At 45.9% G+C, this 11,873-nt stretch overlaps 1 protein-coding gene across 4 annotated transcripts; it reads right to left on the bottom strand.

Annotated features, from left to right (window-relative positions):
* Positions 1-425: 425 nt before the first annotated feature.
* HMGCS1 (3-hydroxy-3-methylglutaryl-CoA synthase 1) lies at positions 426-11,673 on the bottom strand. Of its 4 annotated transcripts, none has more exons than XM_041424588.1 (10): positions 11,561-11,673; positions 6,760-7,217; positions 6,264-6,389; positions 5,584-5,748; positions 4,707-4,875; positions 4,417-4,587; positions 3,514-3,620; positions 3,043-3,168; positions 2,608-2,771; positions 426-2,210 (listed from the first exon to the last, which is right to left on the bottom strand). In XM_041424588.1, exons 2-10 carry the CDS (start codon positions 7,205-7,207, stop codon positions 2,118-2,120), a joined length of 1,569 nt encoding a protein of 522 aa, XP_041280522.1. In that variant the 5' UTR covers positions 7,208-7,217; positions 11,561-11,673; the 3' UTR covers positions 426-2,117. The 4 variants fall into 4 exon arrangements, with proteins under 4 accessions (XP_041280522.1, XP_041280521.1, XP_041280525.1 ...); XM_041424587.1 differs by lacking the exon at positions 11,561-11,673 and adding an exon at positions 8,411-8,456; XM_041424591.1 differs by lacking the exon at positions 11,561-11,673 and adding an exon at positions 8,215-8,404.
* Between the last annotated feature and the right edge of the window lie 200 nt (positions 11,674-11,873).

Below are 11,873 nucleotides of genomic sequence, written 5' to 3'. Positions count from 1 at the left end.
TGAAAGGCCATGCATGGGAAACTGGACTCAGTGAAGCGCAGGTGTGTACAAAGCAAGCACCAAGCCTCCTTCACAGAATTTCTGAGGGTAAATAAAACAATACCAATTTTTATAAAACAGTAATTAATTCCATTTCATAAAGTGGGTATTAATTCCTCCACTATAAACAGTTTCCATATAAAAGCATTTTAAGTTATCTTGAAACATGGCCCTGCTAAAATTGTTTTACACCAGCCTAAGCAACTCTTTTTTCCACTTTCGTAATGGAATTACTAAGCAGAAAGATGCAGAATGTCCACATAGCTTGTGACCCCACAACTCTGGGTTTTTACCAGAGCCCGTTTTCTCTTTCCTTTTAAAGAAAAAGAAATCCATCCTAAAAAAACCAACAAGTCAGCACTAGTCCAACAGGTTTCAAATATCTCAAACTTTATTTTAATAAATGATCAGCCTCACAGACCTGCGAGGCCTGTGCCAGTAGCTCACTTCTTGGCTTGTCCACTGCCAGCAATGGACTTTGTTCCATGACAGTTTGTTTTACAGGTGCCAAGGTTAAGTTTCAAGAGGGCAACCTAAACCAAAATACTTGCAAACACTATCATCATGCATTGCTCCATCATTTTCAGCAGAACAAACAGATTAGTATTCATCAATTTATAATAAACAACTATTTTACCAAGGCTTGACTGTACAATACAGCAAGTTATCAAATCCTAGTGAGTGACAGGTAATACAAACACTTCATTACACACACAAAAAAATGTAATTAACAGAAATAATTTTTTGCTACTTTATGTTAGATAATGTAGCTTCGTAGAATTAGCAAAGAAATAAATTCAATGTAACTTCATTCTGTACATTAGCTCAACTTAAATATATATATACATATATATGTATATATATATATATTACAAGCTTAAAAGGCTCATATCATAGTTCATTTCCAATCTGGGCTTTAAAAATCTACCAGAATGGACTCCCCATAACCACTGTAAATCTATCTACTGCTTGCAAAATGGATAGCTTTAGCTCACACACTGGGGAAGGGGGGAAAGAAATAAAAGACTCCACTCCTACAGTATTACCAATAGAGAGAAGGACTTCAAAGTACAAAGCCAGATTCAAAGCTAGAAAGAGTCTTTTGGAAATGTATTATATAAAAGACAACTAATAGGCTAGAGTTCCAGACAAAGTGATGAACATCACTCTTTTCCTTCGTTTGCCAATTAAAACAGCTCCCAATAGCTCTAAATTTCATTTGAAAAGTCTGCTGTCTTGGATATTGTACTAAACCGTCTATTATGGTGTCAACTTTATTATCCCCTTTCTTTAGAATAAAAAAAATTTACTACCTCCCTTCTTCTTCATCTTTCCTCCCAGTCTCCTGTGACTTAAAATGCAGGTATAAATCACATAAGATGTTAGAAGGAATTACATAGTAACTAACACAGTGGATCACAGAGTTTCTTCTAAGAAAACCACTTGTCAGCCTAGCGGTTCTTGATCCGGTCACTTTGACAGGGAAGAGAGGCTCTATTCCAGCAATGGATGTTCTTGGTTCTATGCCTGTCCCAAAGCAGTGGGGTGATGGGAGGCAGACTAGGAGATGAAAGGGAAGGTGATAAAGTGAAAGAGAATTGCAGTATTCAGAAGGTTGACTGCTTATTGTCAAGGCACTGAGAACCCTAACATTAAAAGCTTGGACTATTTTGCACACACTTGAGTATTAGTAGAAGTTAACAGTGTAGGTTTCAAATAATTTTACATGGAAGAGCAGGCAGAAGATTCCTTTTTTTTTTTTTTCCTTTCTGTGTACGAAGACTTTGTGATAGACTACAGCTACTTCTCAGCAATTAAAAAAGCTCAGACATGTTAAGGAATCCCCACAGCACCTGGCAAGTCCTTCTATCTCCAATATACTCCTGATTTTAGTGTTCTGAAAATACTATAAAATCAGCAAACCATATTATGATGATTTTTTCAAGGAGCCTAACAGTTTTTCCATGCTCCAATTAAGTACTAGTGTACACTGAAACTTCAGTGCTACTGCAATCCTTTTTCTCTCTCTCTCACCCTGCCCTCACACCTCATTTCTTTCCCCACCTCACAGAGGTATCTTAATGCTCCCCATTGGAAATGGCGACAGTAACGCCTTCAGATTCTGTTGTTGCAGGGATTCTTGGCACTTTCTTAGCAGGGCTTGGGATGTGCTAAGAAGAAGGGAAAAAAAACATTAAATACAGTTTTCTAGTTCACAGACATTCATACTTCATGGCTAGTCCAACTCCCAAACAACATTCATGCTACAATGGACGGCTTGGCCTTAAGTCAATCAAATTGGTCATGCTTCATGCAAACAGATCGTGTGAGAAGAGCCAGTTTGTTCCTCTTTCATTCTTGTGCGGTTTCATTCTTTTTATGATGAAATGTACTTTTTAAAATCGCAGTTTCAACTTTTTACTTCTGGCTTGTATGTTACACGTGTTAACAAAGTATTCAATGTAACTTGTAAAACCACTTCCTCTTAATATACATGCACATGCTAAGACAAACATGTAAATGGCTCCACCATTTACATCAAACTTTAAAAGAGTGCCGAGTGTTCACCTCATGAACAATGCCTGGGTGGACAACTCCAACTCTTGCTTCCAGAGGTCCATCACTCATGAGTGGGCGCCGGGCGTAAGTTCTCCTGTGTTTTTCATCCACACGCACAAGGTACCATGTTCCTTCAAAGAGATCCTCGACTGAACACTGTGGAATGTAATTGGCTGTAAGAAAGGGAGTAACACATTGTTAGTTGTTTCCTGGTAAGAGTTTTACCCAGTACAGGCCTTTGCAGACTGGATGCAATGAGACAGAAGAAAACAAGACAACATTTTTACTTCAGACATGTTGGGTGAAATGAACACAAGCTACTTAGAAGCAGAAAGGGCTCGACATATCCTTCACTCTATACCCTAATCATTTAAAGTCTGGCAGATTAAGTGATAAGCATTTTGCTCGAGGACTAGGAATCATTGACATTTATTAGGTTCTTACCCAAATGATGTGTTTCCTGTCTGAGCTTCATGTTTTCAGCAAAGACATCAGGTGCAATACATTTTCTTGAGTCAAGTCTTGTTTTGAGATCAGAAAGGCTGGCAGTTATTTTGTCCAGTGCAGAACCTGCAATACAAAACCATCCATGTAGGGTAGAGTCAGTACTGAGAACTGCACGCTAGTATGTGAATATTTCCAGCCCATTCATAGTTTTCGCAGTAGAGAATCTGAAGTATTAGTCATTTAAAATATTCCCAATTACCAACTGAAAACATTTAACAGAGTTTGAAGACTATTATTTATTTGTTCAGGGAGATGCTTAAACACTCCCTGGAGCTGGACATTCTCAATGTGGTACTGCTGTCATTAAGGCACTGCCCTGCAGGTTTCCTTATACTAGTGGGTTGTGCAACAAGGCATCAAGAGCAAGTTGAGCAAGGGAGGCAGATGACATCACCTCCAGTCACTCACCAGGAGTGGCATCCTGTGTGACCCTGATGGAATACAGGGTAGCAGCAAAACCAGAGCCATATGAGAACACGCTGATTCTCTGTCCCGCAAGCTGCTCTGGGGAGTACCTGCAAATCATGTAACAGCTTTTTAAAGTCAGAACTACGCCAAAGTTCCAGTTTTAAATAACTAGAAACTGCATATAGCTTTGGAAAAGCAACCAGCAAATTATAGTGTCTATAATACACATTTAGCCTACTATGTACATAAATGCTGACTTTTAAAAACACAAATTCAAATACTGCTGTTATGTGATGAGTTTGAAAGCTGACTGGAGCAAAACATGCCTGAGAAATGCCCAGAATATGATGAAGGCAGATATATTTCCTTCTTAAGCAAACTAAAGCCAAAAAAAATAAACATGTCTTGGAAGACAATGTCAGAATAAAGAAAAAGAAAGAAAAAAGAAAAGAAGACACAGAAGTGGTTTAATACAAACTTAATATGATTTTGTAAAAGGCTGTATTTGAAAAAAAACCCGATTAATTAACTACTAATTTGATTTGGCTTTACTTATTATATTAAGACAGAGAAGACATTCAGATTTTTTTTTCCACTTCATTAGTGCTTCTAGTGGAAGGAAGAGGAGGAAAGTTGGGGCTGAGAACAAACAATACCTTACATATAAGATCCTACTTTTCAAGGCAGAAAGCAGCTGTTTTGCATCAGCTTCTGACATGGACATTTTCAATCTGCATGTCACTTGAACTGAATGTGTGTGCAGAATTGTGTTTTAACTTTATTTTTTCTGCTTAAGGCAGTCTTGTATGGAAGGGTTTGCTAGATGACGCTTTTACAAAAGACTTTCTGAAAAAACCTTTTATGACCTTATTCATAGAAAGCTTTTCCCAATTTTATGCTTACTGGGCTAGAAGAGAGGCAAGGCAACCGTAGACTGAAGGGGTATACATATTTCCATTCTGATTGGATACAAGTAATGAAGCTTTGGTTTTCTGATTGAAGAGCTCTGCACTAGCTTTCATAAAAGCTTTTTCCACATCTCTGTCAAAGTATGTATCTTCAAGTTTTATATCCCTATTCAAAAGAGAGGAAAAAAAAAAGTTCAGAAGCAGTTAATAAAATAGCAGAAAGTAAAAACACACCTTGGATGTGTAACAGATTATGTGAATAAGGTACACAGCAACCATTCTCACCTGAAAGCTTCCAGACCACTGAAAACACCATTTGCTGTTTCTGGGTTCTGGTCACTGAGAAAGTCATTCAGCAAGAGTCTAGCCACAGATTTCTGTACCAGTTTACAGTACGGAGAATGGAAGATCATGAATCCAAAGTCATTCAAGGTGAAACGTCTGTCTGTCCCCTCTGGAAGTGGCAGAAGTGTTATGTTACAACCTCTGTTTAGTACTCACTTCAATTATGGACATAAAGCAGGGAGCTGGCAGGACACCAGTTATCCTAACGTGTTGGCATAGAAGAGATACAAACATAAAAGTAACACTAACTGTGGCTGTCAAGTGCACTTAACACACTGCACTGCTTCTGTTTAAAAATTCTTTTTTTACTACCTTTTGCACCAGCTATACAATGTTTGCCCTTTCTCTAGAACAAAAAGCATGTTTAACAGAATCTCTGTATTTCTACCCAGCATTTTGACATAATAATCTACTTTATTTGCCTCTCTTCACACTTATGCCTGTTAACTGAAGCAATTACTAAACATATTGGGTAAAAAAAAACCCAAAACCCAGTATAATTACAGAACATTTAAATATTAGCCTAAGTTTCTTAAAAGTCTGGATGGAGGTGGGTAATAGTATACTTTTAACCAAGGCATTATCTCTTACACCAAGAAATGCCTGTAGAGACTACTGCTTACAGACTGTCAGGAAATTACCCATGCCAGAACAGAAATAATTTCTTACAGGAGACAGCAAATATTTCAATCACTTCAGAACATATAAACATGAAGAGACTCACAGACTAGTTTTTAGATCAGATACTAGAACTGCCTGCGTGGTACGCACTCGAGCATCTGCCAGTGTTGCAGTACGATCAGGAGAGGCTACACACCTTTCTGCCACTGGGCGTGGATTTTGTTGCGATAGACGGTGTAGCAGCGGTCCAACGCACTGAGGTAGCACTGTATGGAGAGCTTGCCATCCACGACAGGATATTCAGAGACCATGTCTGGTTTATAGAAGTCATACGCATGCTGCATGTGGGTCCCACGCAACCCTGATGGACAGAAATCAACCATAGTTGAAAATCAGTTTATTCAGTTGCTTTGAGTCAAATGGGGTGTGTCAGTTGGCACACGTGGGAAAAGAAGCAGTTTTGGCCCCTGTTCAGCAGTTTTTCATGGCACTTCTGGCTTTTAAGATAAGGCTTCACATGGTCCTCAATGGCCCATAAAGTAGAATATGACTGAGCTTGACAAACACATGCAATAAAGGATTGTCATATTGTTCTGGAAGTAGAATGTGGTTTTGTTCAGCTCTAGTATTACTCTATCAATTTTACTGGAGAATCCTTAAGGAAAAAAACAAGTAGGAGCATCTCTAATTGTTCCCTGCTGCATCCTGTAACTGGACTTGGCAGAGTTAGTCCAGACCAAGAAGAGACCAAGAACAATGTCTGCCATTAGTGGGAGCTGATCTGCCACTTCAGCAAGGCACAAAAACCAGGGAAGAGGCTCCAGGGCAGAAGCAGTAATCTGACCTGAACAGCGTATGTTCTCCCACAGGACTAACCTCTCTCAAAAATCAGCGGTGCGTTTGGGCCAACCAGCATTGCAACAGCACCAGCTCCCCCAGTGGGCCTGGCATTTCCAGAGGCATACACAGCGATGTCCCCAGCCACCACGAGGGCATAGCGTCCTGGGAAAAACACACAGGGAAAACAATGAGAAGGAGCCACGAGTCTGACACATCTTAACATCCATCAGCAATTTTTAGACTATAGTTACTGAGAAGATGACACCAAGATTAAAGGGCTCTTCAATTTTTACTTTTCTCCCACATTTCAATTGGCAATCACCTAAATTTACAGAAGACCTTTACATTAGTAGCTATATCATTATTCACGCTGTAACTGAAGTGGCAAATGCCCAGGGTATTTAAGAAAAAGACTTTAGAAGAGAAAAACACTTTACCCTCTGAATTTTTATGGTTAAACATGACCACTGTCATTGTGGGGCAGACTGATGTAAGGATGATGTAACTTTTCAAGAAAATACCCTTGACTTACCATCCCAGGAACTGGACTCAATCCAGTTAATAGCATTAAAAAGAGCAGCAGTGCCTCCATAGCATGCATTGGTGGTGTCGATTCCTTCTACATCTGTATTACCAGACTCTTCAAAAAGCTGCATCAGGACAGTCTTCACGGATTTTGATTTGTCAATTATGGTCTCCGTTCCAACTTCTAATCTCCCAATACAATCATAGGAAAGGTTGTTCCTCTCCATGAGCTTCTGAACCACAGTCAAGCAGAGGGAATTGATATCCTCACGGTCAGAGCAGAACCCCATCCTTGCCTGGCCTAGCCCAATGGTGTACTTCCCCGCATCCACGCCATCGTACTTCTCCAGCTCTGTCTGGTCAACATACTGAGAGGGAAAATATATTTCCAGTGCCACAATTCCCACATCTTTGGGCCAACAGGATTCAGCATTCACTGGAAGAGACCCAGGCATCGTGGCAGATCTTTAAGAAAAAAAAAAGAAAACCACAAAACCATGTTATTTACTCACATATATTTACTGAAGCCTACTTTTAGATCCTGTAATTGTAAGGAAGAAGTTGTGTTGCATGTACTCTATAACGTCATTTGCAAAAGGCAAGCCTCCTCTGATGAAGCTTTGGTATGAGCATACTGTAAACATCATTAGTTTTATATGATTTTTTTAATTAAGTGAAAATACAGATTTCAGCCCTGCAGATGAACAGATGTAGGTTAAACCCAAGCTATCTTTCTGAAGCAAAACACACAGCAAGTATTAAGTGTTGGAGAAATTAATGCTCAGTATCTTACTTCTGCTTATATACAAAGTCTCAATTTTGCATATAACCAAGATAGAAACATTGGATATTTTTATTAGAGTTGCTAGTTGAAAACCTTACTAGGAAATCACCATCTTAAGACAGGCCAGGACTCTTCAAAATAATTTTCCTTTTTAAACAAAGCGACATAGACCACTTGCAACAAGGCAGAATTATTTCTGTGTGGATTAGGGATTTTTTAGTTTTGTTTTCAGGGGGGCTGTCGGCGTTCTTTTTGGTTTTTTTTTTATTTGTTGCATATTCTATTCTGGCATTCTACAACAGTGGAACTCCTAATACCATGCCTGGAGGAGCATTTCATGGGCTGAGATGAAGTGTTCTACCTGACAGGCCGAGTTTCCTTATTCTAACCCCACAACTTTCCTGTCACCACACTTGGGGATTCACTACTCCCAAGGACACCCTACACGCCCCTCCCTCAGTTACACAGCCCGGCACCATCCTCCTCAGCTTGCATCCTGACAGGGCACTCGTCCCTTCCGTGCCCAGCTCCAAGCTTCCAGAAGCCAGGACCAGCTGCATAAAGGAATAACGGCTCCACAGCGCATTGCGCGGTTTTAAGCACAAGAACCAATTTCGCCTTGCTTGTGTCCCCTACTGCCGCCACCCCGCCCCCCCTCCCCCCAAGGTTATCTATAACCCACCCGGGAGCCGTGGGAACGTGCAAACCGGGGGAACCGGGGGTCACAGAGCGCCCGGGAGGAAGGCCGAGCCCAGCGCCCCGTGGACCCCGCGCAGCCCGGCCGCCGTCCCGCCGTGTCCCGGCCGCCGTCCCGCCGTGTCCCGGCTGCCGTCCCGCCGCGCCCCCTGCGCCCCTCACGCCGCCCGCCTCTTACACGCTGCGGAATCCCATGGCAGCCTTCTGCGCTGCGCATGCGCGCCGCGGGCAGTGCGCGTGCGCAGCAGGCGCCAGGCCCGCCCAGCGCGGGGCGAGGGCAGGGCCGGGGCAGTGCTTGGCTCCGCGGCTGGCACGGCGGGAACTCCCACAGAAAATAAAACTGAGTTCGCCCGCATCCGAACCCCCGGTGTGGGGAGGCTTCCTGTGTGGTCTTGGCTGTGTTTGTTTGTTTGTTATTTTGGACAAGCCCTCGGCACCTCGCTTCTATTTCCAAAGTGGAGCGGTGCCGTGTCGCCTTATCTTGCTTTAAACTAGACAGATAAAAAAAGCCCCAAACAACCCACAAACTGAGCAAATCCATAATAATTCCTGCCTCCTGGAAGCTGTCGGGCAGGATTTTGTATTTGTTACGGCAGAGCAGCAGGCTGATGCTGTTGGCGGAGCGCCCGCCGCTGAAGGCACAGGCAGGGTCCGAGAGCCCCAGGAGCCCAGGGAGCGAGGGAGGGCCCTGCCCCGCACCGGGAGCCGGCACACACGCCTTGGGGACACCGCACCGCTGGGCTCCAAAACCTGGCTCCAAGAGCTGTGTGCTAGCCCAGATCGGCACAGGCACTGCAGGAAGACGCTTTCTGGCTCCCGTATGAGTGTAGACACACTGCCCACAGAGAGATCCCAAGGTCCCAGCTGGGATAAGGGCTTTGGGTCCAGCTCCCTTTCTGGCACAAAACACCTCATTTTATCAAAGAGGAAATACCAGCTCATCAATGTCTGGCAGCCACACCAAGGGTGTACCCAGAGTACAGCTCACTGCTGCTACAAAGGCCAGAAAACTTCAATTTGGAGACTCCAGAGAATCTCAAAAGGCCTAACTTTATTTAAGATTCACCCAGGAATCATTGAACAACTTGGATTGGAAAGCACCTTAGAGATCATCTCATTCCAACCTGCCTGCCATGGGCTGGCACACCTTCCACTAGACCAGGTTGCTCAATGTATCCAGCCTGGCTTTAAACTCTTGCAGGGATGGGGCATTCACAGCTCCTCTGGGCAACCTGTGCCAGCGCCTCACTACCTTCACCCTAAAGAATTTCCTCCCCATATCACATCTAAACATACTCTCAGTTTGAAACCATTCACCCTTGTCCAGTCACTACATGTTCTCGCAAGAAGCCCCCTCCCTCTAATGTTTAATAAGCTCATTTTAAGTACTGAAAGGGTGCAGTGAGGTCTCCCTGAAGCCTGCATGGAGCATGTAACGGACTTGATAAATAATGAGCGTAGGAGAACAGCAGCTTTTAACCAGGCAGTCAGTATGCCAAAAGGTATTACATTCTTGATGAGAGCTGATGAAAACCAGTGTTTTCTGTGCTTGCTCCCCGCAGAACTTTCAGATGCCAAAACTGGCATTCAGGTGATATTACTTGCTGCAGTTCTCTCACAGAAAACTTTGTGTAGAACACAACTAAAGGGAGGGTGTTTCTTTTGTGTTCCCAGGCTCACCAAATACCAAGCTCCCCAGTCACACCCAGCAGGGTGGCAGTCTGGGCTGCCAGGTGCTGCTGCCACGAGAAGCACTGCTTTGTAAGCATACTCTGACCACTGAAGGAAATGGGACATACGACATCTTGAGTCAGTCAGTCATTACAGAAAAAAAATAAAATTGTTTACTCAGTGTAAAACAGATAGTCTTTTGTCTTCCTGGTCAAGCAGCAAACAACATCCTTTCATTGAGTTTTTACTGAAAATGAAAACTTTCTCAGGAGTATAATTTGTTTTAAAATGACAAGAACCCTAAATGCTTTGATTTATGGAAATGAGAAACGTGCTTTGTTTTGTGTCTCCTTATGATTCTGCTGGGAATGAACAAGAAGCATAAGACAAGCCACTTCTTTCTGCTTGTGCTACCAGAAACAGGTCCACTTGTAACAACTGGTGGCATTATTGTCTTTCTTAGGAATTTGAGCATATTATGTCAATAATTTGACTCTATTATTTCCTGTCTGAGTTTTTAATTCTAACGGAACACTTTACTCAAAGGTAGGAATTAAGTCCCGGCCTTGTTTGCTACAAGCGATGCCTCTGGCTGCAGAGGCCCAGCGGGACGGGCAGCGCCCGCGGCAGCCCCGGCTGCGACATCCCCGCCCCGAGGTGGCACCCGCGCGCACGGCCCCGGGCCGCCACCAGAGGGCGCGGCGCCGGCCGGAGCGCGGCCACATGCCCGGGGACGCCCAGCTGCGGGGCCGGGCCGGGAGCGGCATCGCCGCGGGATGCTCGCTCCCCGCCGAGCGCCGGGATACAGGCACACCGCGCAGCGCCGAGGGGACGGAGCCTTGGACGGAGCCTTGGACGGAGCCGTGCGGCCCCACCCGCGCGGATGGCGGAACATCCGAGCACGGGGCTCCCTCACAACACGCAGGGTGTGGGCGCCGGGATGCCCACACCCTGCGGCAAACGCCGTCAGGAGAGAAGGCGGCGGCATCCCCTGGGACAGCACCCGGCTGCCTCTGCTCGGGCGACGGGTGGTGGCATGGGCAGGGAGACACCGGACCGCCTTTCCCGGCTTGGGAGGGTGACGCTGTCGCGACATTGAGAGGAAACTAAGGGACACACCGAAGCTCCTCGGTTGCCTCCGAGACGGGGGTAGAGCCCGGCGGAGCCCCGCAGCAGCCGCTCACCCCGGCTTACACAGTCGGGGGCCTCCCCCGAGGGCAGGACGGGAGGCAGCGGCCGGGACCCCCATTCCGGGATGCAGTTCCTTCGGGACGCACCTGGGTGCCCGGGCAGTGAGCGTCGCCCTTTGCGCCGCCCTACGGGCCGTGATGCTCCGGACACCGGCTGGCGCGGGACACGAGGTGACACCTAAGTTAGGACACCCTGACACACCTTTTTGGGGTGTTTTTTCATCCTTTTTTTTTACCTCTTTTTAAAAAATTTTTAGTTTTATTTTTATTCTCCCCCCGCCCGCCCCGTGCGGCGCTACGGGTGTTCCTCCGAAGGCGCTCGCATCCACTGGAAGCCGCTCCCAGCTATCCCGACCCTACGTGCTGCTCCCGCTCCCAGCCTCGCCGCCCCTCGCGTGTTTCCCCCACGCGGCTCCACAGCCCTTCGCCCCCGGTCCGAGTGCCTCCGCGGCCCGAGCCTCGCTCACCCGTCGGAGGTGATGGCTCCCGGTGTCGTTCCCGATGTAGCTCCCGTTGTCGCTCCCGGTGTCGCTCCGCACGCACTCAAGACAGCACCGGCCTCCGGCGGGCGTGCGGCCCCTTTAAGCAGCCGCACCGCCCGCCGCCTGGCGCGCGGCCTGAGCGACAGCGCCGTTCGCCAATCACAGCGGCGGCCGCCCCGGGTCCCGCCCCCCACCCGGCGCGCGGCGGGCGGAGCGGGCGGGGGGAATGGCGTGAGAAAGTGACGCGGCGTGGGCAGAGGGTGGTGCACCAATGGGAACGCGGCAGAGGCGGAGGACG

This window comes from Onychostruthus taczanowskii, unplaced genomic scaffold (assembly GCF_017590055.1).
Source record: "Onychostruthus taczanowskii isolate IOZ18803 unplaced genomic scaffold, ASM1759005v1 scaffold83, whole genome shotgun sequence".
NCBI lineage: Eukaryota > Metazoa > Chordata > Aves > Passeriformes > Passeridae > Onychostruthus > Onychostruthus taczanowskii.
Note: the sequence above shows the minus strand (reverse complement) of the source record. Positions and strands in the feature narration are given on the sequence as shown.

Excerpts from the sequence above, each read along its gene's own strand:
- HMGCS1 (XM_041424587.1), bottom strand. Across the intron at positions 4,588-4,706 it reads AGTGGTCTGGAAGCTTTCAG|GGATATAAAACTTGAAGATA; the intron begins GTGAGAATGGTT and ends TCTTTTGAATAG. Across the intron at positions 2,211-2,607 it reads ACCCAGGCATTGTTCATGAG|CACATCCCAAGCCCTGCTAA; the intron begins GTGAACACTCGG and ends CCTTCTTCTTAG.